This window comes from Cryptotermes secundus, unplaced genomic scaffold (genome assembly GCF_002891405.2).
Source record: "Cryptotermes secundus unplaced genomic scaffold, Csec_1.0 scaffold938, whole genome shotgun sequence".
Classification (NCBI taxonomy): domain Eukaryota; kingdom Metazoa; phylum Arthropoda; class Insecta; order Blattodea; family Kalotermitidae; genus Cryptotermes; species Cryptotermes secundus.
Genome location: NW_019737398.1, coordinates 564,289 through 591,969, shown reverse-complemented (window position 1 = coordinate 591,969; position 27,681 = coordinate 564,289). Strand labels below are relative to the sequence as shown.

General features: G+C 40.1%; 3 protein-coding genes across 13 annotated transcripts in view; 1 reads left to right on the top strand and 2 right to left on the bottom strand.

The window, feature by feature from the left end:
• LOC111870383 (serine/threonine-protein kinase D3) overlaps positions 1-13,205 on the bottom strand; it is a 42,458-nt gene extending 29,253 nt beyond the window's left edge. For 2 of the 4 annotated variants that reach the window (XM_023862629.2, XM_023862630.2), the window contains exons 1-5: positions 12,997-13,205; positions 9,514-9,613; positions 5,617-5,749; positions 2,479-2,629; positions 1,274-1,544 (exon numbers count right to left, since the gene is read on the bottom strand). In XM_023862629.2, the coding sequence (XP_023718397.1) occupies positions 1,274-1,544; positions 2,479-2,629; positions 5,617-5,669 (475 nt within the window). In that variant the 5' untranslated portion in view covers positions 5,670-5,749; positions 9,514-9,613; positions 12,997-13,205. The remainder of the gene's footprint in view (positions 1-1,273; positions 1,545-2,478; positions 2,630-5,616; positions 5,750-9,513; positions 9,614-12,996) is intronic. The other 2 variants (XM_023862631.2, XM_023862632.2) reach the window with 2 other exon arrangements.
• Positions 13,206-16,679: 3,474 nt separating this feature from the next.
• On the top strand, positions 16,680-18,821 carry LOC111870385 (GTPase HRas). The gene has a single exon (XM_023862634.2). The coding sequence runs from the start codon at positions 16,826-16,828 to the stop codon at positions 17,399-17,401; it is 576 nt and encodes a 191-aa protein (XP_023718402.1). The 5' UTR covers positions 16,680-16,825; the 3' UTR covers positions 17,402-18,821.
• A 2,867-nt stretch (positions 18,822-21,688) lies between these two features.
• Positions 21,689-27,681, bottom strand: part of LOC111870381 (DENN domain-containing protein Crag) — a 78,355-nt gene continuing 72,362 nt past the window's right edge. For 5 of the 8 annotated variants that reach the window (XM_023862624.2, XM_023862621.2, XM_023862627.2 and 2 more), the window contains one exon: positions 26,953-27,554. The gene's annotated coding sequence lies outside the window, so the exon portion shown is untranslated. Of the gene's footprint in view, positions 25,081-26,952; positions 27,555-27,681 lie in introns of those variants that run through there. The other 3 variants (XR_002843840.2, XM_023862622.2, XM_023862623.2) reach the window with 3 other exon arrangements.

The following is a 27,681-nucleotide window of genomic DNA, read 5'->3' as shown; positions in this document are numbered from 1 at the left end:
CATGTTTCACTTTTACAGATTGTCCAGCCAAATTTTTAGTTTCAGCTCCATGTGTCACGTTCACTGTGGATGCTGACTTTCAACACTGTGCCTCACACAGCCATTAATTTGTGTAATGCATACAAACATGAAGAGGTCCATCTTCTGGGATATTACATCATGTAGTCTACTGAGAGCCAACCAGTAATTTGGAAGAACATGTCACCTCCAACTTCAGGGTTAAAGAATAAGCCAGAATCAGCATGTAGCAGGTAGCACACACTGCTTTCATGCTTGGCTTAGACTTCAATCCTACAAGATGGAGGTGACATGTTCTGAAACAGCAGCTGGCTTTCAAAAGGCTACACAGCATTATGCACGAAAGACAGAACTTTTCTTAACCAATGCTGTGAAAGTCTCAAATCCTACTGTATATAATAAACATGTCTGGATGTGTAATAACTAGATTTCCACAGCCGTTAAGATTTATACTGTCTTTTGGGTTATGACATGTAGCCTGGTTGATAGGTACCAACATTTTATTTATTTAGAAGAAAGTCGTCTTCTGGGTTTAGGCGCCGTGTAATCTTCGAAGATTACACGGCGCCTAAACCCAGAAGACGACTTTCTTCATAGTCATCACCGTGAAAACCTCAAAACTTACATTTTGTTTATTTATTTATTATTTTATTTACCAATGTTATCAGCAGCTAAGACTATATAGTTATCATATTTTATGGTGACAGACGATTATTAATTTGGAAAATATGTAGAAGGAAATGGTCATGGCCTATTTCAAGATACTATCCAGACATTTATCTGAAGGGACTAAGAAAAACCACAAAAGCATCACAATAGTTAGTGTACCAGCCAAACTTTGAACCAGTCGCCTATTAAACACAAGTCAGAAGTTGTTCTGCCTGAACCAATTTGCTTGGTGCAAACATTTTGAAAGAACATACTACCTCGAGTAACTTCGTCTCAAATTCTAGTAGTGACCTACAACATATCAAAGTGTTTTAACCCAGGAGATCACAATATGAAGATCTGCATGAGTATTGCTCATGTATATTTCACAATTTCAGATGGATACAATACTTAGAAAACCCACTGCCATTTTACCAGCCAGTGAATCAGAAGAAGTCAGTGCTCCATATTATCACTTTCTAGGAACTAGCCCCACAAAACTTCGGCATGCATTTCTTACTTCCCTAATACAAGCACGTCACCCACACTGTAACTTCCTTGAGCTGAAATGACCTGGATATTAAAAGAACTTTCAATGGTGCCTCACCTTCACATTTCAGGCCCTGTCTAACCAAACCAAACAGCATCTCTCCACAGAAGTCACAAAATGTTGGAGCTTTGTAAGAGTGAACAGCCAGGGCATGTGGACGGAAAGGGACCTCTTCTGTTGGCACTTGAGCAGAAAGAACTATCTCCACAAGAGTTTCATCCATGATTTCGGCTGCTGAGTTGATATGTTGCAGAATGTTGGCAGATCCATAATCATGGCGAAACAGCAACAGACGTTCATTTAGCCTTGTCAGACCATGGTCGGGGAACTGCAACACACACAAAGTTATAATCAGTGCCACTAAAAGACAATATGATAAAAAAAAACTCTTGGTTAAATCAAACAAGATGACAATCACCTAAGAACTCAAGACACAATCATCCTGAATGTCAGCCATCTGCCTCAATCATATTTCCCCTTTCAGACACAGACTGATTCTATGTTAACTGTTTTAGCTGCTGTAAGCACAGAATCTAATGAGATGGTCATAGTCAATCATCATGTATGTCAAGTTACTATCGCACCAATCACTTTGAGATTGAGTAAAACCACAACAAACCTCAATTAGGACAGGCAGCAATTCAGCCCAAATCTGAACAGAATATATACTGAATTAAAGCCTACAGCATTACTGCTGTATTAATCCACAGTTTCAGACCTGGAAAAGATCCATTTTTAAGAGCAATGGTTTTCCAAAATTCACATTAGTGCTGTACAGTATTCACATGGCTATGTACAAAAATGTGATAAAAAGCCAGATCCCACACAACTGTGTGTTCTAAGTCTGAAGACTTAAGCTACTCCACTGCAACAGGCTATGGAGGTGTGTACTGATAACAGTGAAAGGGTTACAAATAATGTATTATTACAGATGGCATTTTTTTATTAAATAACCATGTATTATGGGACAAAATACAATTTCATAAGTTTAAGAATATAACATGAATAATTTATGCTAAGTGTCACAACTCTCCAACATACAAAATCTGCAAGCACGTTAACTCAACCTGCATAAAACAGCAATGATGCTAGAAGGTGAAGATAAAAGTTTGTGGCTGGCAGAATTTGTCTCCAAGCAGCAAAAGGTCAACAATTCCCCACACTTCTAATTGCACTCTTAAGGCTGTGCCCACCTTCTGTTCGAAGTAGTTGCATGCAAGAACTTTGTGGGACTTGGACCTTAGATTGCTGGCTGTACCCACCTTCCTGTTAATGAAGTCACACGCAAGATCTTTGAGGGTCTTGAGGCCCAACGTGCTGGCTGCTGCCGTTACTGTGTCCCGCACCAGTCCAAACTGGAAGATGAATGTCACCTCAGGACCCTCCATCTTCTTCCCCACTGCTGGGTCACTCCTATAAATTCACGTGTTCTCTATGAAACAAACTGCTTTCAAACAATCTAACAAATGAATACGGGCTAAAGTGGTGACTTCTCTAACCACTATGCAAGATTCCATGAGGCCAACAGTGACGACAATAGTAAAGGTCAAGTGGCTTCATATTTTGGAGCAGTTCAAATTCCTGGCCTGGAGACTGCCTGAATATTTCTTTGTGATTTTCTTCAGTCTCTTCATGTAAATTCCAACCCTGTCACCTGATGGGTTGAAATGTACTATGAGCCAGCACCAGTCTCAAACGATGGGCTGTTACTACTGTGTATGTAAATGTTATTTTCTATTACAGACGTCACTGAAGTGCCAAAGAACTAGAAAATTTTATATGGAAAACAAAGAATGCATTCTCTTGAGAGAACTGGTCATCAACTACAATGGTGGCAAGGAAAGGAAGACCTCCCTTGTGTAACCGATTACTCCTTTGTAGTAATATACTTCGCCCAATTTATATATATACATTTAATTTCTTTTATATAACTTGTGTATATATATATATATATATACATACTTAAACGTATGTAAATTGAAGGAACTGCGTACATCATCACGCATTATATTACTCTACAAGGCATACAGTAAGTAGCAGATGATGGCCGCACCATAGCTCAAGCGGTTAGTCGCTGGCTTCCGACTGCAGCGGCCCGGGTTCAATCCTGGGTCTGGTCGAGTGGGATTTGTGCTGGACAAAGTGGTGATGGGGCAGGTTTTCTCCGAGTACTTCGGTTTCCCCTGCCACACAGCATCAAGTTGTTTTCATGGCTCAAATAAAATACACTCAGCTCCATGTCTTCTACTTGGATTTGGCCTTCTGGGACGGGGATTTTGAACATACTGTCATGTGACTTGAATGACTAAAGATGAGTTTTGAATTCATGAGCAGATAACTGGACTCTCTGATACAGTGCGTGACTACACTTTACAATTCATTACCACATACGCTAACAGCCCCCCCCCCACACACACACACACACAAGCATCCACAGTCACGTCTTCATTAGCTCGGTAGCAGCTTCCAATGGTGTATCTGTCTCTTCCTCTTGGTTCCTAAACTTTCTGTAGCCTCAGCTGCCAGCTTCTCACAGCAACAGCTCACAACCACAACCAGCAGTTCTCCAACTCACTAACTCAGTCACTCACCAACAAACTAACTCAACTCAACTGACTCTTCCTGATTATAACATCTTGTCAGAGACCGCATAATAAACACTGCTTCCCATTACTGTTGTATACAACTGTTGCTGTGGAAACGTGGTCGTTTGCAAAACTGTTACTCAGTAACAGTTGTCTCTGCTTGCTTCACAGTTCTTGCCTTGAGTAAATTTGTCACAATACATTTAAAACAGACATGGAAGACAGCAAGAAAAACAGTCAATAATCACTCCATATGTAGACACTTCTGAGCTTCAACAAGCTACATTTCAAACTTTCTCTGCACTCGAGTGACATTTGTAAGATAAAATGACATTTCTACATATACTGGCAACAGTGTTTCACTGGACGAGATCAGCATTGGCACACCGTAAATGTCAACCTGTCAGATGAAAGGAATGGCAGCAAATGTGTCAACAAATCCCTGTAAAAGAAGATATGCTAAGATATGCATCACTTCTTATTATCCATACAACAGTACACCAAAGACAATGAAAGAGAACAGCATATTCCAGATATAAAATGTAATAACTGGTGAAAAAACATAAATCAACAAAGTCAGACACAATTAAGTAAAAACCTAATAACAAAATCTGTCATATCTACACCACATATATACAATAATGAAAAACACAGAAAAGAATAATGCAAAGGGAGCTCTTACTAACTCACTAAGCAGGATGGTATAGTGGTAAAGCTCTACACTGGTATTTGGGAGGTGCTAGGTTCGAATCTCCACCATGAGACCAGCTAGCCAGACCGAGATTTCCCGTGGTTTTCTTCAGTCCCTCCAAACAAATGCCAGGAAAGTACCCCAATTAGGCCATAACCATTTCCAAATCCTTCCCAATTCATCTATCATGCTATCATTCAATACCATAAGGTACACTGACTGGAAGGATTATTAAATAGCTCCCCCACACACTAAAGCCCAAAGGTCATGTGTTCGATTCCCGATAAGGTCACTGGATAGTTCAACTGACCTAATCTTTCCAGCTGCACTATGATCCTGGGGTCAACATAGCCTCTAACAGAAATGAGTACCAGGAACTTTCCTGGGGGTACAGGGCAGCCGCCGCGTAGGGCTGAATGTTTAGAAACTGTAGGAGCCTCCATGGCTTATTACAGGGATAGCTTTTTTTTTTACCTCCAGCCCACACACAAAAAGTCATGCATGATGCATGACTTGTACTTTCCAACAGTTACCACTATACTAACCTACTCTGATAACACATGAACTGAAACAATTAAAACATAACATTCTATTTTATGTTCGTAGTAATAAAATTAAAATATTTCGTCTTTTAACAAACAACATAAGCCTTCAAGAGTGCTACCTTCTGGGATGTGATGATATGCAGCCTGGCAGAAGTTTACCAACATTCTGGCTTACTCTTTGAACCCTGAAGATGGAGGCAGTATGTTTCTCCGAAATGCTGGTAATCTTCTACTGGACTACATGGCATCACATTCCACAAGATGGTACTCTTCACAGCCATCAATATAAGGACTGTGTAGTTTGAAAGATGGGTAACAACATTCTGAAGAAACCTGCTGTCCCCTCCATCTTCATGCTACAAGATGAAGGCAGCTGGTTCCTCCAGATGTTGGTGCCTTTCTGCAAAACAACATAAAATCACAACCTAACACAGTACACACCACTGTCAGAACTCAGAGACACCAATATTTACATGATATATCAAAATCTGTCACTTCAAACCTGGTACAGTTACAAAACCTAAAGTAAGTAGGGTTTCCTTTTACACATTTCCTTAAGCAACAGGGAAAAATATGAACCTTTTCAACTCCAATGGGGTGATGTCACGGAGCTGGGCCATTTGCTGACCCATTCCAGCTCCACTTGTATAACATTTTCAGCGTTAAGCAGGAAAAGCAAAGGTTCCCAGAAGTGCAAAGCAGTGATACCCCACTGTAAATCAAATTCACAGCTACTGAAAGAATGGCAAATACTTGACATTTTTCATTGTTTCCTATAAAATGTAAAATGTTTCCTGCAAGACAAACTACAATTACCATCACCAGGACATTCCATATCACAACCATTTTACCCAAACTGTCACACTAAAGGGAAAGACAGGTATATATGAAATGAGTACCTTCATACGCATGCAGCAATGTGAGCATTGTGAAATAAGATAACAGTGAGGTTCAAAAAATAAGGTATCATTATATTCTGTGACAAGACTTTCATTCTTTCTGGTATGACATCACATGACCATTAAGGCACATTTCTGTGCTACTTTGCCTATTAAGTCTCTGCTGCACCATGAGATAAGATTGTCCACACCCTTGGAGTAAAGTTTGGGCTAAACTCCAGCAGCTAGTAGCACAGTTCAAGCTGAATGTCCACGTCTCTGTTGAAGTGCCTTCCAGAAAGGTGCTGCTCCAACTTCCACTAATTTAGGCCTTTAAAGCAATATCTTTCTGAGAAGCAATTCAGCACAGCTGCATTTAACATGTAGTGTTTCAATGGCTATTGGAGCTGAGCCCAGACTTGTACTGCAAGGTATGAACAACTTCAACTCACAGTGAGAGAGACACCTCAATAGACAAGGTGTCTGTACTGAGATACAGTAGATATGTGTCTTGAGTGCCACACAGTGTCATACTGGTGATATTAAAAATCTTCTCACAAAGAACTCTCTCCAGCTTCCATCACCAGTCTCACTATTAAACCATGAAAATATGGGCAGGAGGTCCCTCTGAAACATCATCTTTCTGTGAGGCTACATGTCACTGCATTCCAGAAGACAGTGCTGTTCACATTTACTGCTATGGAAACAACAAATCTCACACAAACCAAACAGTACTTATGCAATACAGAGTGACTCAAGGAACTTTATGGTAACTGTCATGTTGTCCTCCAGGTTAGCACTGTGAACTTCAGACGTTCATTTGTGGAAACAAAACAGAAAGCCTGACCTCAAAAACTTCTTCCAGTGACAAGTATGTTTTTAGAAGATGAGGCTTTCGAGTTTGCTTTTAAAAATATACACCCAATCACCTTCTATCTGAAGTCAGGCTCTGGGCTTTCTTTTAAAAACAAAGTTCTAAGATTGGCACTCCTGTGGCAGTAAACTTTTCTTTTCACTTGTTTGAGAATCACTGTCATCTTTCTTCCTCTTTGTATGAACCCTGTCTATACACCTGCAATCTTCGCAAATATTTCAGTAGATTCAACAGTCTAAATTGTTCTTCCCACTCAAATATTACCCATGACTCTACTGCACTACCATCATGTCTCCTAAGGACCAATGTATTATTAAATTAGTTTGACAATATATGTATGTGATTTGTAAGTCATGTTAAGATGCCATCTGAGCCTCAAAAGCATTAAATGTTTGGATAATAACCAATAATAAATAGGGAAGTACTGTATTTGGAAGGATGTGAGTATCACCTCTTTGAGGTACTATCCTAGCATATGCCTGGGGTACTGACGAAAACTTCAGTCAAGACTGCCAGGGTCATGGCCAGGATTTTAACTTAGCCCCTCCAAAATACAAGTCTAAAGTGTTACTGTTATTCCAACCAGCTTAGTAATAAAGTATATGTCTGCTAATGGAACTGCATATACAGGATGGGGCACAGAAACTTCCTTTTTTGAAGGCGAATAAAAGAAAAATTACTGCTGACAGACAAAATTTATGTTTAGCTAATGAAAGAACATACTTTAAAGTTTTAAACAAAATATCTTGAAGGTGGTGGCCACCATTCTCTATGCAGTGATGCAACCGTTTTCTGAAGTTCCACTCTGCACGTTCCATCATGTGCACCAGAATTTGAGCTACTTCCTGCTGAATAACATTCTTCAGCTGAAGCAGGTTTGTGGGGCGATGTTTAAAAACCTCTGCCTTGAGGTATCCCCATAAAAAAAATCAAAGGGCGTTAGATCAGGTGAGTGGGCTGCCCATGGGATGTCACCTTGAAGCGAGATGAGCCGCCCGGGGAACTTTGCCCTCAAAACTGTCATCGAAGCTCGGGCTGTGTGGGCCGTGGCACCATCCTGTTGAAACCACACATTTCCTAGATGCATTTCTTCAAGAGATGGTTCAAAAAAGATCTCAAAATCGACTGTCAAACTGCCTCCACATTTTCTGGCGTTGTAACAGTCCGTTGTCGTCCTGATGATTTTTCCACCACACTCCCGGTTGTCCTAAAGTTCTCTACCCATAAAACAATCGATTTCTGGTCAGGAACCAGACCTCTGGGCTTAATTCCGAAGTGAGTACGGAACGCACGCTGCACCGCCACGTAGGAATGGTTGTTCGAAAAATACGCTTCAACAGTAAACGCACGCTGCTCACTCGTCCACCTCATGTTTCCTACTGAGGGGTATTAGAGAGAAACTTCTATGACTGCTGCGTTCGCCGAGCCTATCCCAACTTTTCTGCGACCTCCCCTCCATTCACAATGCGTCTTCACACAAAGGAAGTTTCTGCGCCCCACCTTGTATAATCACTACATAATGTTCCACTGACAGAATCACATTTACAGCAATCACAGACCTAACAGTGTAAGTGTCTCCCACCCTCTCATCTGAGAATAGAACAAGATTAAGTTCCAAAAATGTCATGTTCTTTAGGATATCACACAATGGACAAAGTTCAAAAATACATTAAACACAAGGAGATTTTTATGGTTCCACCACTGGACTTAAGCATAATCATTGTGTTTCTGAACATTATCCATCGTCCCATTTTTCATTTAAAACCCACAATGTCTCAGACATAGGGACTAGCTCTATCAGTTAGGCCCAAATGAATAGGTTTCACCTGAAGATGGAGACAGAATTCAGTCTCTGAAATGTTGTGGGTTTTAAATGAATAACGGGACAATGGATAATGTCCAGAAACACAATAATTGTTTTACTATGCCATCATTACAAATTTTAGATCTTATTTACTAACATCTGGACTGATTATGCACAATTTTACTATGCAGAGTATTCAGTATAGGAATCATACAACATGTATTTTTACGGTCACTACTATCACTACGCTAATGGCTACCTGATATGTATTTTGAAATTTCTTTCAGTAAACAGCCTAGTCTCCGGAAAACACAAGATATGATTTAGCAATGTTTAAGAACCTGGAGAGAAAGAACAAGAAATGGAAAAATTAGAGATAATTTAAATACATATACAATGGGGGATAAGTAGCAGAATAAGGTGGCATGGGCACATTAAGAATGATGAGGAACCTCCAAAATAGTTCTGAACATGAAGTGAAAAGGAAAACGTTCAAGAGAGCCTAAAATCATCTTGGAAACAAGTTACAAAAGACTTCATGCAGAAGAAGAGAACACGAGAGGGAATTCAGGAGGAGTTTTGGAAAGACAGAAGTAGGTGGAAGGACTTGTTTGTTAGATGATCCACACAAAGTGGAATGTTAGAGGAGGAGGATCAACATCCTAAACACTCCTTGTTCAACTTGTCTCATATGCAACCATCAGAAAACTGACCAAAATACCTCTTGACAGGTAAGTTTGTGACAGCTGACTCAACTCATGCAACTCAGTGGCCTCCAATAATCAGATACTACTGAGGTTATGTACCACCAGATGTTGAGGGAGGTTCAGGAGGGCTGGTTTTAAGGGATCATCCTGGAATGACAGTCCATTACCCATTCCACCATTTCCCTGGAATGACTTGAGAGAACTTAAAAAGACCTTATTAAGACAGAAGTCTTCACAGATGCAGTCGTGGAATTCACAAGTTACCAGACGATTACAGCACGTGACATCTAGTGTACCCCTATTTCATGTAAGCCTATATTAAGAGAAAACATATTTAATATCCTACCACATTTTCAAAAAAGAGATAGAAAATGTGGTGAGCATATGTAAGAGTATGACATACAAAAATAATGTAAGACAACAAAGTTCATTTACCAGAATAAGCAGAAGGGCAGGTAAAAACATCAGTTAACTGGAGATTACTGTAATTTGGTATGAGTTGATGTGTAGTGTACTAAAAAGTTATCAGTGTTTCATAGGAAGCTGCTACCTCCACTTAAGGGTAGAAGAGTGATCTGTGTAGCTTCCTTTTCTACCAGCAGGTTTCTAAGAAATGCTGGTAAACATTTACAGTGGCTCATCCCAGAGGGCAGTATTCTTCAAAGTCAGTACAGTAAAACTTCAAATTACTTATTGAACACGGCATAAAATAAACACTGCATTATATCACAGTACTGACTATACTATGCTTAAAGTATTAAAACATAAGTCTATAAAGAGCACTTACTCTAAATGGCCTGAAAATAATGGAAAAGAGTGAGTTTGGGTTGGAAGATGGTTAATTATTAAACATATGACTCACTTATTGTTTAGGCCACGCCATAGCTCAAGCAGTTAGTCGCTGGCTTCCCACGGCGACAGCCCGGGTTCGATCCCGAGTCTGGTCAAGTGGGGTTTGTGGTGGACAAAGTGGCATTGGGGCAGATTTTCTCCGAGTACCTCGGTTTCCCCTGCCAATCCATTCCACCAACTGCTCCACAATCACCCTCACCTATCATCTGGGGCCGGTACAATTGGCCAGAAGCGGCCACAGTACAAGGGGCTTCATCCCACACCACTAGCAATAAGAAAAAAAAATAATACTTATTGTTTATGGTCTAACAAACGCTATCAGTAACACAGACTTCATGGCCTTGTAGGAAATGATGATAAGTAATTAATAAAATGAATAGGAAGTGGAAAGAAGCAGTAATGACCTAGTTAGAAATATTATCATGGTATTTGCCTTGAGGGACTTGAGAAAATAATGAGAAATCTCTCAGTTGGGATCACGAATGTACTGGCCAAGGTGTGAACCTAATACCTCATGATTATAGATCAGAAGTGTTACTGCTTGAACCATCTTGCTCAGTATTAAGCACTTAATGTAAAAGACGGTTTTTCTCATTAATAGGGAATATTATTTTGTGAAACTCGTAAAAGGGAATGAAGAGGATTCTTTATATTACTATGGACACTAGGAAAAAAAAATAATTGAACTCTATAAAGATGATGAGGAGCATGTTTGACTCAACATTTTGTGATCCTTCATGTAAGAGAGTTAACATCAACTGATGATTCAACCATTAAAGCATTCCAAGACAGAGCGACTTTTGAGGTTGATTAGACATCAATTCCTTCCACAACATGAAAGGTTCAAGGTCATCACAGCAATGAATATGAAGATTACCGTCTTCTGAAATACAATATCACAGAGTTCAACACAAAGTTACCGTTATTTCAGAGTAACCCAAGGCTCCATCTTCAAAGTGGTTTCCCTAAAATTCCACTTTTTTTATTGCTAGTGTGGTGGAACTAAGTCCCTTGTACTGCGGCCACTTCTGGCCTATTATACCAGCCCCAGATGATAGGTGAGGGTGATTGTGGAGCAAATGGTGGAATGAAGATTGGCAGGGGAAACCGAAGTACTCGAAGAAAACCTGCCCCAGAGGCACTTTGTCCACCACAAATCCCACTTGACCAGACCCGGGATCAAACCCGGGCCGCCACAGTGGGAAGCCAGCGACTAACCGCTTGAGCTATGGTGCAGCCCAAAATTTCACTTACTTTCTACAAGACTACATGACATTATGTCTCAGAAGACAGTTATATTTTCTTCCATGGCATGTTTACATAACTACCAAGCTTTTCTTTCTAATGAAAAAATGTCTGATCATTCCAGAACCATTTTTAAAAGAAATAATGGAGAATACAGTAATTCTAATAATATTAATTATGTACAAGGTCAGGCAAATAAGTTTCAAGACTCTTTTTTAATTTCGTGCCAGGCAATCAAGCAACGCTGTTACTTGGTATGTTAGGTGATGCAACAAGATACAGCTCACATGGAAAGTCTGGATAAGCTGCATGCAGTGATCGTTGAATGGCAGCGTGTTTCATCACTGTGTCAACTTTGTCCAGATGTGAAAATACAGTGTATGATGGAACAGAAAGCAAATGTGAAACTTTGTGTTAAACTGCAGAAATTGCCAAGTAAAATAGATCATCTGCTATAATCTCCTGACTTGGTTCCAGCTAACTTCTGGCTGTTTCCAAAGCTCAAAAGTGTGCTGAAAGGAAAGCGTTTCTTGGATGTTGAGGTTATTAAATCTGTGAAAAAACTTTTGAGACATTCCTGTTCAGGACTTTAAATGCTGTTTCAAACAGTGGCCATAGTGCTGAGAACATTGTTAAGAATTGGCAGGAGACTACTTTTAAAAAAATCCAGGTTGCTAATATCTGCAGCTCTTGAAATAAATTTTAAAAAAGTACGCTCACAACTTCTTTGCACAACCTTGTACTTAAAGAATTTATATGATTTCCTTTTGACTATAACTGTTAAATAACCCACTCGATAGCAGTTTTCCTACAAGGGGAGATTATCAATAGCAGAGTACTGTAACACACAAACTTCAATTGAAGGTACAACTTAAGAAACCGAATTTTAATGAATGTAACTCAAATTCAACACACATAAATAAGAACCTCCTGTGCCAAAAGCCCACAAACCAGGGCCTAAATCCTCCATCAGCTACTATCCCAATCATATCAATGATTTCTTTCAATGCAACAAAACTAAAAGACGGTTAGCTTCAACTTATGTCACTTTTTGCAAGAAACACATATTTTCTTTTGCTTTTATCACAAACTTCATGTGTAGAGAGGGTGAACTGGGTCGTATAACAAGTGTCAATACAAGCATTCGTTATGTCAGACGTTAGTCATTGGCACTAATGACCTGACTTGTGTGTGACATCATTAAAAGCATCTGCATTCAAGTAAATTACACAGGACTATTTTTTTGCACTCATCATATCATCTGTTTCACAGACATAAAACGAAATTTACTGAACAGTTAATGAATCCGGGGGATATATTTCTCAATGCATGAATAATTCTTGCAGACTGTAGACACGGTAAACATTTTCAAAAACAGGTGGAGCCACATGCAATCATGCTTATAGTACGTGTCAGGACGGTTCACAGCTGTAACAGTGATCACAGCTGTGGTACCAAAAAACAGTTACTATTTTTAACAAGTAAAATATTTTATACGGTCTTAGTAAACACTCAAATACCATTACAAATTTGCAAAAAGACATATGTCGTTACTTTACTGATCTGGTACGGATATATTTGTTTATTACCGATACCCACCTGCTAATTACTCCGCCAATCTCAAATAATTTTTACACAAGCAAAACTAACAACATATTTCAAAATTTCGACGTCTTACGTTGTAATGTCATTTCTCTGCATGCAGACATTCTCACAATCGAACTCTTTCCCGTCATGCACACTTCTCACGTACACTTCTCTCCAGGGTCAACTTCAGTCTTGGGCAAGAAGCGACAAGTCACTAACATTCGCTGCCAACGTGCGAAAACACAAATATCAATGTACCACTGTCTTATATTCAAAGCGAAATATGTTCACACGTTTGGAATAACGAAATTAAATTTAAAAAAAAGAATGAATGTTACACACACTAAGAAGATGTATCTTAAATTGGCATTTAATGTAGCCAAATGCTACTTCTAACGGTAATATTCCGGAGGAACAGGAAAACTGTATTTATAACGGACTCAGAGAAAGTAGTCTGAATATTGCTATGTGTGGCAATTCGAATCACCGTTACTGTAAACCATGGAATATAGCACGGATCCCTACAGCAGAGGTAATATTTCATAACGTGGTTGCCACCTCGGGCTCTCCAAAAGAAAGAAAAAAAGAAAGTTTTGTTTAGTTCAAGTTGATGAAAATTACGGAAGCCTTGAACGTCGACGCCGAATGTAAACCAATATAATTCGTGGCTATATAACAAATTTTAAGTCGGTCCCGAAAAGATTTAACAAAATGTGCAGTGACTTTGATTTCAAATTTCACATAAACCCAGCAACTGAACTGAAATCTCAAGTAAAATGCTATGTATCTCTTTACAGCTCGCACATACCCAATGAGACAGCCAAATAAAAACACAGACCAACATAGCCCAACATGAACAAATATGCGCAGTGGGCTCCCGCATTCATACCCAAACGCATCTAGACCTAACTTAACTGAGATGACTGAGATCTACAACCGTTTACAACAGCAGTCATCAGCGAAAGCGCAGTGGGATGTCAAATTACTTTGAATTATGTGCAGTCGACAAGTAAATACACGCACTTCATACCTTTTTCTAATACTAATTAATTGGTTAGGAATTTTCCTGCATGTGCCTTTCAGCGTCTGAAAGAAAAATTAACCTGCAAAATATTAACTAACTCCATGGAGCTCAGTCCTTGTGAAGCCGTCGGTCCAAAGTTTAAGGAACTCAGCATTAAATTTCACTCTTGATACACCCGGTATTCCATTATATTTAAGTACATGTTCTCTGTCGAATGAATAAGTACGACAGTGTTTCTCAAACTTTCGGCAACTGCTCCACAATACATGAGCGGTTTCCGCACACGCAGGTTCCCCTTATGTGTAAAGTGCATGCAATTTCGCTTTATTCTGCGAATAGATGGAAAGTAAAATGCATTCAATTTCACTTTTTTTTCTGTGAATGGAAGAAAAAATATAATTAAAGTTGCCACAAACTATATTACCCTATCCACAAATTTAAAGTATTTTTAAACAATGAGACTGACTACTTCTAATCTTTAATTCTGTATTTCAGCATTCTGTTGTACATCATTAAATAAACGTCTATGTACTTAGTCCGTCAATAATGCAACAATCATTAAAATATTCACCAATCAACGCCAAGACGACATGTTTCGGCCACAGACGGCCATCCTCAGGTGTTTCGATGTGTCTAAACAGTTACAGTGTTTTAGCATGTAGATGGTCTTTGGACTGTCATCTTCAATAAACGTGTTATGCCTTATTTACATGGCTGACTAGTGTTTTAGGCTCTTTAAATATATTTATTACTTTATACTGAATTGCTGGCAGTTATCATACACGGTTCGCAAGCTACAGCAAGGTTGATATTGATCAAAAAAGGATTGTATTGTACAGTGTCTTGTATATTGTTTTGTACGTTTTTAAGAGTTGTTGAAATGCAGTGTTTGGTTGTTTACAAATGCCTTGTTCAATTGTGCCCGTGTAACAGTTATGGATGTTAAATAAATTGTCAAATATGATAGTTTTTGCTCAGAATGATATTAAGAAAATCCTCTTGAATTTATGAGTATGTATAAATGTATTTATGTGCATGTTCATATGTATATGAAGAGCCGGGATAGCGTAGTCGGTATAGAGATGGGCTACTGGCAGAATGAATAGGGGTGTTGGAGTTCGAGTTCCAGTGGGAGTAAGAATTTTCACTTCTTCATGTCGTCCAGATCGGCTCTGGAGTTCACCACACTTCCTATCCAATGGGTACCGGGGACTTTTTCACCGGGGGATGAAGCAACAGGGGCGTGAAGCTGACTACTCAGCTCCAGTTAGTGCAGAGGTCAAGAAAATGTGGATCTATACACCCACTCCCCAATACGCCTTCATGGCGTAATACTTAATTAGTTAGGCACAAGGAAATACGTCTACATTGTACTTGGAGTTAAATTTTGGCCCTGGGAGTCGACTCAGACTCTAGCAGAAATGAGTACCAGGACTCTTCTCAGAGGTAAAGGGCGGCCGGCGCGTAAGGCCAACATCCTCATGGCCATCTGTGACTCGAGTGACTGCAAAGTGTGGGAGCCTCGACGTCTCACAACTCTATGGACCTCCACGGCCTGTTATAGGGATAGCTTTACCTCTTCTTTCTGCCATTAGATCAACAAACACAGCTCACGGCACAATTCATGACAATAGGCATTTATAACATGTAATTTTCCTAAAAGCATATCCCAAATTACAAACTAGTTCATGATTTTACCGTGGAAACAATTCCAACTAGTCTAAACTAGAAATCTTTTCAATAATATAGAAGTTCTAGTGAAACAACATAACAACCATAGATGTGTCTAAGATAAATATGACGTTCTTTTGAGACAATACTTTTGTGAATTTTAATTGAATTAATGGCGCCATTAAACTCTTGTCCAGCGTGGGGAAACGTCCGTCGAAAGAGGCATGTTCAGCGAATCCGGTTTGAACGAACTTAATGGGGATGACGCCCGGTCACGGTAGCCGAGCGGTCTAAGGCATGTACTGTCTTCGCTCGCTTGAAAACCAGGATCGTGGGTTCGAATCCCACTCTGGGCATGGATGTTAATTTGTGTGTGCGTTTTTCTCTGTTTTGTACAGGTAGAGGCCTTGCGACGAGCTGATCACGCGCCCAAGGAGTCCTACCGAATGTGTAAGATCTAGAAAAACCGAAGTAAACGGATAAGTTCATGGGGGTAGGCCTAGGCCCACTGGGGTCGTAGTGCCAAGGAAAAAAAATGGGGATGACAATTTAGCTTGCACTGTTCGATATGCTGCACAGAACGAACCAAGCTGATTATGAAAAGACACACCCAAACTTAAACAGTTTGTTTTAATTTTAACAGTAGTTGCATGCTACCGAGGAATGTTTGGTAGCCTGCTCATATTCTAACTTTCCGCTTTTGACAAATAATTATACACTTGTACTTTTCCGATTGTAGTGTAAACCGGGCTGGAGGAGGGTTTGCTGTGCTGTCTTCTGGGATGTGACACCTTGCGGTATGGCAAAAAAAATTGAACTCTTGTGACTGTACTTAAGATGACATATATTATTTTAATTTTGCAGTGTTTTGGTGGAGAAATTCTATCATTCTAAAGCAAGAGTGGTTCTACATGTAATGATCTAATCCTCGAAACGGTTAGCCACAGGCGTCAGAGACACTCACAGGCTCACAGGTTACTGCAGCGCCCAAGCATTAATGTGGAATTTTACGGAATAAGAATTGCAATGGCGGCGTGATTTGGGAAGTAGGGACCGTAGGTATTTCGTAGGTAATTATTCCGATTTCGCGCAAATGAAGGAATATTACCTACTTTTGAACTGTTGAAAGACCGTGTATCCTGCAACATGACGGAATATAAATTAGTTGTCGTAGGCGCTGGAGGTGTTGGGAAAAGTGCCTTGACCATTCAACTAATTCAGAATCACTTTGTTGACGAATATGATCCAACAATAGAAGATTCGTATCGTAAGCAAGTTGTCATCGATGGTGAGACTTGTCTGCTTGATATTCTTGATACAGCGGGACAAGAAGAATACAGTGCAATGAGGGACCAGTACATGAGAACTGGTGAAGGATTTCTTCTGGTGTTTGCTGTTAACAGTGCAAAGTCATTTGAGGATATTGGAGGTTATCGTGAACAAATAAAGAGGGTGAAGGATGCAGAAGAAGTGCCTATGGTTTTGGTAGGCAACAAATGTGATCTTCCATCTTGGGCAGTGGACATGAACCAAGCCCGTGAAATTGCCAAACAGTATGCAGTTCCATTCATTGAGACATCAGCGAAAACAAGAATGGGGGTCGATGATGCATTTTATACCTTGGTTCGTGAAATAAGGAAAGACAAGGAACAACGTGGGAAAGAGAATCGCAGGAAGAAAAAGAAGGTTATTAATGTAAGGAAAAAGTGCTGTCTTTTATGACCAACGATGTTGTCCACAGCAGGGGAAGTGAGCAGTAACTGGATTTTTTAATAACAGGATTACTGCATGATTGAGGCATTAGTATATTAATCATTCGTGTGTAAGTATGCCTTTCAGAATTATCATGCATTAGAGTTGCCAGTGGTTAACTTTAAAGTTTTATGTAATCCTTATAGTTAATGGTTAATTTTAAAGTTGTGTGTAACCCTTAGTCTTTTGGACAGCCTTTCAGCAAGTATGAAAGCTAAAGGCTGAAGAGATTTATGTGCCTCAACAGAGGTTTGTTGATTTATTTTGTTATTTCTCCTATGACAGTGATATATGGTACTAATTGCCAAAGTTTCAATTTAAAAGATGTGCCCAATTAAAATTTGCATGTTGTGAGAGATTACAGGTGCTAGTACCATCTTGTAGCATCAGGTGCAGCTTATGACATTTTAAATACCTTCTGTGTTAAGTAACAGTTATAGCTAGAATTTCTTTTAATATGTTTGCCTGAAACTTCATGCGGTTTTAGACTTCCTTGAAATATACAATACATTGGCATGTGTGCAGCTTTTGATAAATTTGCCAATGTGGATATTGGCAGAAAATGCACTGGTTATAACTAGTGATGTGATGACAAGATAAAATAAAGATTACAAGACTATGAAAAGTGTTACATTAACCAGCAAACAGATTGTACATTTGATTTACACAGCACATGAATACAAAAATCACTGAAATACTGGATATTAAATGTATATGCCAAAATAATCAGATGTACATTTTGTGAAAAGTGAGTGTCAAATATGCCACAACTGCTGTGTTGAAAATCGCTTTTAAACAATGTACTACGCAATTTGGTGCTGCAGTCGCACGCTTCATACACCACAGTTGTAGGTAGGAAGGGTGCTACATTTGTCTTGCCTTTTTTGATAAAAGAAGAATGTAACCCATGTCTTTGGGAACATGGACTTTTAAGTCATCACAGAATGGGTTAAATTAGCCCCTGTACTTACCACACGATAATTTCTGTGAAGAAAGTGAGTTATGTAACTTCACAGCCATCAGTTTTTTCATGGTCGCCCCTGGCATTTGTGGAAAGGGAAGGAAACAAAGACAGGATCTCTGAAAGGAGAAGTAGATTTGTTCAGGAGCATTAACCATTATGTACCATAAGATTTAGTTTATAAAATCACCCAAGATTTTAGTAAAGTTGTCCTGTGTTTAATTAAGTACCGTGCTTTGAAGACGTATGGGGAAGGGAGGTATAGCCCACTGTTCTTGACCTTGGCATTATATGGACATGAGTAGTCAGCTTTGCACTCAGGCTGCTTTACTCCTGTGGAAATTGCCCCCAGGACCCATTGGATAGGAGCTGGGATAGCATAGTTGGTATAACGACTGGCTACAGGCTGGACAACCGAGGGGTCAGAGTTCAAGTCCCAGAGGGGGTAAGAATTTTCACGTCTCCATGTTGTGTAGACTGGCTCTGGAGTCAACTGAACCTCCTATTCAGTGGATAACAGGGGCTCTTTCCCCAGGAGTAAAGTGGCCGGGGCGTGAAGCTGACGCGTCACCTGCAGCTAGTGCTGAGGTCAAGAAAATGTGGATCTACACATCCATTTCCCCATATCCCTTCATGGCACATTGCTTAATCAGTTAAGCACAGGGACAGCGGCCTCCGTAGTCTAGAGGTAACGTTCCCACCTCATGACTCGTAGTACGCGGGTTCAAATACCCGGCGGAGGTCGTCGAATTTTTAAGGGCAGAAAAATTGAGGGAACAAGTCCTCTGGGAGGGACTTTAAGTCGTGGGTCCCGTGTCGTAGCTTTACGGCACGTAAAAGAACCTCGTATCTCCAAAGGAGGTCACTGAGCCAAATTAACGGATGTTTCCCGCCCAGCAGCAGTCTCTAGTACCTGTGGTAGACTGGGGAAGCATTAAGATACCTCTCAGCTAGTAGAGCCGGTCTCGCTGGTAAGCACCAGTACCGGTAGGATATAGAGACTGGTAGAAATCATAGAGGGAAGCACAATGGACCAATGCAGGTCTAAGTGCATGGGGAAACCCACACTCTCCAATAACCAACTAACTAACTAAGCACAGGGACAACTTTACCTTTTTTTTTACCAATTGTATAGGAGGCTGGGTATGCCCCAGAGGTGGCCTGCATGCTATGGAGAAGAGAAAAATCTTGCCCTGCTGGGAACTGAATCCTGGCTGTCCAGCCCATAGCCCAGATTTTTACTGTTATAACATTTATCTCTGAGTGGTTACCCCCTCGTTTGACGGAGTCAAATTTATTGGCATGGCTGTACGTAAGAACCCATGTTTTTTGCTCATTAGCATCACCACACTGAATTCTCCATGTTCAGTGTCTTGTAGTACACACCAAGTCCAGTACACCCAAAGGTAAGCTGGATAGATTGGAAGCTTTGTCTTACATAAAATAGGAAGAAATGGCCCATTAATATATCTTTTTGAACAATAAAGTGTTCTTGGATGATCAGCTGTGTGAAAATGGAGTTTGTATGCTGTATTTTGGAGACTCTCCATCTCCAGGGCTTGATGTGATGAGCTGCTAGATTCCCCCAAGGGCCCATGCTTGGATAGAATACTGAGCCCTGAGAGCATACTTCTCATGTATAAGTATGACATATGACCTCATCACTCATCATAGTAACCCTTGATGACAGAAGTGACTCCAAAAGCTGGATATTACTCCTGAGCAGACTTCACTGCATACAGTTGTGGTTTAAGCTATGGTCATGTTTCCTTGTGAGGTTTTTTTAGTACGTTCCAAATAGCCCTTTCTCTCTAACACCCTTCTGGTCAATTAGACATTTATTTTCCATCCAAATTTTCCCCATATTAGGTCCATAGACAGTTTTAAATATGTAGTAAAATTATAGTGTATGGTATATGTATGGGGACATGGTACCGCAGTTGGTTGAGGAACAATGCTACAAGCCAGAAGTTTGCAGATTCAACTCCCGCTGAAGGTCATTCGATTTTTCAGTTGATATAATCCAGCTGCACAGTGGCCCTGGGGTCATCACAGCCTCTAACAGAAATGAGTACCAGGAATATTCCTGGGGGTAAAGGGTGGCTGGCATGTTAAGGCTGACAGTCTCACTGCCATCTGTGAGCCAATTGGCTAGAAAATGTGGGAGCTTTGATGTCTCACAACCCTATGGGTCTCCATAGGCTATTATAAGGATGGCATTACCTTTCTTTTAATGGTATCTATACAAATCATTGTGTTGATGGAGCCAAATAATAAAAATTAAATTTAAAGTTCATCCACCCCTCCTGTTATTGTGAATGGAAACTGTACTTCCCAGTTTTAAATTTCTGCAAAATTTTGATCGGGGAAAGTACATGCATACACACACTTCATACTCTGCTGAAACCCTTATTAGAGTTAATCTGAGTTAAAGCTACCCGCACCTAATTCCTGGTCAATAATCCTTCCTTTTCTCTCGTACAGATTCTCATATTTAGAATTAATAGTGCAGATTATAAGGTTAGATGTACTGGAGCATTATACAGTAAACTCTATTGTCTGGTATCAACTGTGATGTACGTATGTTTACCCACCATGTGGTAATTCTCCCATCTGCCATTAGCAGTGCTACGAATCATCCTTTCTCATGCAAGTGCCATTACAGTAGAGGCTAGTTGAATTTGTGATTGTGTTAGTGTACGTTTCCAAAATCGTTCATCCATCAACCCATTATTTTATGTAGGAAGACCCCAAGACTTAAGTGAAAATGTGTTTTGACTTTCTATTGAGTTTCTTCATGAAAACAGCAAACCATATTCCACATACATGCCAGATAAACATGGGGTTTATTGTATATGAGAAGAGATCAGTTTAAAAGGCACACATCTTTATAGAAGGAAAAGTACAGAATAGATTTGCCTAAACAATGCAAAACTACAATCTATAAAGCATATTCTAAACTGATACTAACATGAAAAGATGGAAAGCCTGGCAAGAAGAGATGGCCACCAGCCACAAGATGGTGGCTGAAATCAAACCCGAAACAGACGTAAAGTCGATGGATACACGTCTGGAAAAGGAGCAGACTTCAGTGGACACAAAATCTGAGGCGGCACAACAAGACATCCCCATAGAAGATGGCATAGAGATGCCAGTCAGAGGGCTAAAGAAGAAGTGGAGTAGGCACAGAATTTCAGCTGCAAGAAAAATGAAGGAACGGACCCAGGATCAGGATGGGTACCGAAGAGGACTGGCTGCTGTGCGAAAGTGGCATGGCAGAAGAAGGAAACCGAAAGGAAGGTGTCCTGTCGTGTAGCAGTGGCATGACGCAGGAGAGATGCATGGAAGAAGAAAAAGCCCCCTACCTGGCGGAGAAGTAGACTAATAGCCTGTGCGAATGCAGCTCAGCCAACAACATTCAATGGAAGTACACCTTGAAGTGTGTTCCAGCACCAGTTCAAGACCATAGCAGAGCGCAACCAGTGGTCGCATCGGAAAAAATCGACGTACTTAATCATAGCCCTCAAAGGCTGGGCAGCAGATGTGCTGCATGACATTCGAACATATACAAAGAACAAGGAATGGACCTTGTGGAGGGGTCGACCCTCTCCCCCCCCCACCCCAAAAAAAAAAGCGCATAGAAGAGGAACCGGTAATACAGAAGCATGGGCCTCCCCAGCGAGAATGAGTGAGAGTGAGGGATGGATGTGAGATAACAAACACCACATTACACTGGTGTTATAGAAGTGGGATTGGACTTACACACGTGATCGACAGGACAAATAACAAAGATTAAGGCAAACAAAAATGGACACATAGCAGATGATGGAACTCCTGCTGAAGGAAATAAGACTCGCGCAGATTTAATTGAATATGTCTTGTAGTTTCAAAGGTCAAACATGCAGATATATATGGAGTACACATTCATTTTATGCCAAGATTGCATAAAAATATGAAATCTGTAACCCTGTTGGCTCATGATAGTCCACTGTACCATCTGTTTTACAACAGGAAAGATGCCTGCCAACCCAAAATGTATTTTCTTTTAAAGGCATTTAATGATTGAAGCAGTAATTATGATTACAGATATCCTGTTACTGCATTATCCACATTGTTAACCCTTTGCTAGTTCCTTTTAAAACATTATAGTTTCATTATGATATTATGATCCCTCTTATTAATATTCAGTGCTCACCAGTGGCTGACAATCATATTTTCTAGCTGCACTGCTAAACTCTACTTTCCAATTGAATCAAATGATGAATATTTCTGCTGCAAGACTAGTATGTATTTTGGTTGCTGCAAGTTTACATGTCTGGAATTGAAATGAAGACCTGACAGCAGTGCTATATTCTTCTGCCTGAGCTTGGTCATGCTATGTTAGAAACAGAAATCTTTAAATTGTGGTGGGACTGTTTTGTGTGGTGCATTATTTCTGTGTTTACCAGTTTTAAATAATAATTTAATAGATTTTATTACATTAAAATGGTGTTCTTTTAATGTTACTGTGTTCTGCTACATTAGTACTGAGCAGCCCCTCCCCTCTTAACCTAACTAGCAAGGGGAAGACATTGTTTTTGTCCCTGGTTCTTTTATGTTGTTTCATAATGCCTTCATCCCTGAGATAGAGTGGGGTGTCAAAGTTATAGATCTTCACCGATGGCAGCCAGAAAAATCTCCAGATAACAATAACAACAAATATTTAATATAATGAAAATGACTCGGATACAATAAAAATACCATGAAATACAAACTCCCTTCACGACGTCGCAAAACCAACGTTGCGTATTTTGGAGATGCCTCGCCGTCAACAGCCCCGTAAAACAACTCAAGGGCCAAAAGAACATGAATTTTGAAAAGAAGGAAAAACAAAATTCCACTCACTTACCACTTTGATGGCGAGGCACTCCCTCTTAGAAAAAATCCTCCCGAGAGATACAGGCACACTAGTAAACAAGTCAAACACAGCTCAAAGGAATGTTTGGCCCAATACAAAATCCCAAAGCAAGGCAAGATACACACCCCAAGAAACTGCTAAATTTAGCTACACTCATCCCAAAACCAAGGGACACGCTATCCTTCCCTAGCCAGAAGAAGAAACCAAACAGAATTTTGCTACCTCCTCCTCTGACTGCAGTAACTGAGCACCTCCAAACAGTCGCCTCAACCCCAAGGAGGGACACTACCCTTTCACAGCCTGAAAGAGAAAACCAACCCAAACTAAACAGAATTTCACCACCTCCTTCACCGGCCATGGAAGGGCAGGTCCACTATCTCCTCTCTCCTACTGTCCCCCTGCTAGAAACAGCTGAAGGGGGGGGGGGGGTTGGTAGGTAGAGAAGCCTCTGAACAGAGCCATAAGTAGAATGCATGGCTCAGTACAAGCAAGGGGTTAAACAGCATGAGACTTCCTTAAGACTGTAAGGCCTATTTTATTGTCATGTTTCTTTAAATGTTTTTATTAACTTAAAGCATAAGTATGTATGTATGTATGTAAGGGATGTGCCATAAAAAACCGGCCCCCGCACTTTTAACTGTACACTGGCTATGGCTCCTAATTAAAAAATGTCAAGATTACTATATAAGTTAAGATTTCAAAACTTTTACATAAATTTAAATACAAAAATGTGCTTTAGTGTGATAGAGATTATTTATAATGTATTTCTAAACTAATTAATTGATCTACATAGATTTTTTGCATTTGGAATTTTTGTATATTAATGTGGTGTAACTTTATAAAAGTTGCTAGTATCTAGAATTTTAATTGTGATCAAGATTAATAATGTAGCTTGCAGCTTCATTGTAAGATTAAGACAATTTGATTAATACCAGGTAATTCTGTAAATAAACAATACTAATAAAGGATGGAAATTATAAACATGCATTTTTATCATATCTCATAGAATAGTCCTGTCTCTTCTGGTCTCACGGGATTGCACTGATTGGCGGTTGCAGGGGCTAAAACAAAATTAACCCTTTGTCTAGCCACACTCTGAGCTACCTGCTAGAAACACCAAGGCTGCTTCGGTTAAATGGCATTTTACACAAGACCCCTTAATACTACAGATTTAAATAGCATCAGAGCCTTCTTTCCTCTTTAACACTGGTATGTAACACTTGATGCCATCCACTGAAAAAGAAAAGCTCTATGAAGTGAGTTGATGTCAAGCTGATCTCTTTAGACTCTGGCAATTTTAACATGAGTATATCAAGTTGATCTACACAACTAGTGGCAGGCAGAGGGTTAAAACACAGTTTTTACTAACTGTAAGATTACCCAAAGGCAAATTTATAGAAAATATAATTTTGTTACTCATTCAGAAAGCTTTATAGGTACAATTCTTTGTGAACTTAATGGCATTAAGGCAATGCAAATTAAATATTTACTGATGGAAATATGGTGATATTCTATAGATACATCAGCTTTGAGTTATGCCACGGTTACCTGTGTATTTTCCCAGGAATTACTGAATGACATTTTATTTTTTTATGCAGTTTCCTTCAGCTGTGAATGTAAGACAACCTGCTTTCTGTTTGCATGGCTTACTCTTCCACCTTGAACGTGGATGTAGTAGGTGCCTACGAAATGTCGGTAAGCTTCTACCAGGCTACACGGTGTCACATTCCAGAATATGGTGCTCTTCATAGTTCTCCCTTCTGTTCTGCCATTCCGAGTTTCCTCCATAATCTATATAAATAAAAATGTAAATGTTCGTTTGTTACCCCTCGAAAATCTCCGAAAGTTCTTCACCGATTGCTTCAAAATTTTGACACAACGTTGCATTCGAATGCGCGTGTTTTTATATACCTATTATATACATGTCACACCTGTGACAGGTAAAAACATGCTTGCATTCGAATGCGCGCATTTTTATATACCTATTATATACATGTCACACCTGTGACAGGTAAAAACATGCTTGCATTCGAATGCGCGCATTTTTATATACCTATTATATACATGTCACACCTGTGACAGGTAAAAACATGCGTCTTTTGAAAAACATCACCATCTGTTGTAATGTGTTTGGAATTCATGGGAAGTAACCATAGTGATACTGTATTCCCAACATTGAGCCGCCGTGTCGAGAACATTGAATGTCCATGGTTACGATGAATACATGCAATAACAATGGGTTGTTGCATAGGAAACGCCGAATCAACAAAGCACCGTTTCCACGGTTATAACAAAGGCTCATTTGCCTAGCAGCGGCCGAGGGTATAACAAGGGGGTTCAATTCATTCGCCCAGTTAGTCTGGAATATCTGCTGAAGAAGTGAGTCTGTAGCCCCAACAGTTGGCCATTTTGATTTAGTTATTTCGTGTGACGTTGTGTTTGATTTGGGCTGTGTCGTTTACCATAGCGTTCATGTCGTGAGTATTTTATTTTTCGTTGTTTTTCATTTCGATTTCTTAACTGTTCGTTTGTTCAAGATCTTAAATCCCCGAAAGTTCTTCACCGATTGCTTTGAAATTTTGACATAACGTTGCATTCGAATACGCGCGTTTTTATATACCTATTACATAGCTGTCACACCTGTGACAGGCAAAACATGTCACATGTTCGGAATCCAGGCGTCACTTCCATAGTAACGCTAGAACAGACCGTTGCATAGGTAGCGACAATAGCGTTACTGTAGCCCCAACAGTTGGCCGTTGCCTAGGAAGTAACAATAGCGATACTGTAATCCCAACAGCGAGCCGTTATGTCGAGAACATCGAATCTCCGTGGTTACGACGAATACACGGAGCGTTCCCACAGAGACAGCGCAATAACAATGGGTCGCATAGGAATCGCAGAATCAACAAAGCAGCGTTTCCCTGGTGATAGACAACAGAGGGCATTGTATAGCACCCGCTGAGGTATAAATAGCCCAGCTTCGACAAGAAGCAATCAGTCTGAAATTAACCGCCGTTGATAATGATTGAAGATTTATACTTAGAAATCACGAACAAAGATCTCAATCAATTGGGAATGCCATCACCCAATCGATCTGCTGCTGCTTCGTTCAATGTAGAATTGCGTCATGAACAAAATTATAACACAGGCGATCTTTTGTCATATGTGCAATCAAATATTCCTAAGCTAAGGCTTGAACAAAAAGGCATTTACGATCAAATTTTGCAAACTGTCAATAACGAGGTTGCAGAACTTAACAAGACTGAGCCACAGCACCACGTGGCCGGGTACTGCTAGTGGTTCTTATAAAAATGAAGAATTGCACTGAAGTGAGATGAAGATTGCTGTCTTCTTGGATGTGATGCTGTGTAGCCTAGCAGTTGTTACCATTACTTCATAGGAACCTGGTGCCTCTATCTTCACGGCAGAAGAGTAATGTAGTCTTCTACCCTAAAGACAGGAGCAGCAGGTTCCCTCAAAACACTAGACTATACAACATCACATCCCAGATGACGACAATAATCTTCATAATGATCACTGTGAGACCTCAGATCTCACACCCATAGTACTTAGATAAACCTGTCTCCCATGCACCTGTAATCTAATACTCATGAAAACGAGGGACTGGGTTTGCCACTTGAGCAGCAGCCACTACATAGATAGATGACCAGGAACTTGTGTTACTCAGTTTATTAACTGAAACTTAGTAATACAGAGAGTTAAGCTGCCAAATGCATGTGGTGTGAAGCACCACCTCTACCACAACAAGCGTAGCAAAGCCATTCTCCCAGTATTACTCTTAACAAGCAAATATATGTCTAAGTAACTTAATTCAGAATTCATTGTCTGTCACAACTTTAATGCAATCACACTTTGTAACACTGGGTACCACAATCTGTCCCCTGTTTCATGACTGCATGGCATGGCAGGGATGCTTGGTATCCTGTCCATTCTGATGACCATCTGCAAATAACAAAGTACAGTCTACACTTCCTGCCAAACAGCATATTGAGATGTATCCCAAACCACAGGACAAAAACACCAATTTTCTTCACATGCAGTTGCTGGGTGAAGGTACATTTAAATTTGTCCCTGTGCTTAATTAAGCCCCATGCCATGAAGATGTATGGGGGAGTCGAGGCATAGCTCCACACATTAACTTCTGCACTAGATGGCAGTGAGTGATGTGCTCTGTGTCTCAGCATAGATTCCTGGTACCCATTGGATAGGAGGCTAGGCAGGACCCATAGCCACTGTGGCCACTGTGAAAAGAGAACAATCTGTAGTCCCTGTGGGGAACCAAACCCACATTCTTCAGTTATCCAGCCTATAGCACTATACTGACAGAACTACCCAGCTCTCATAATTGCAGGGTTGAGGAGAGAAAAG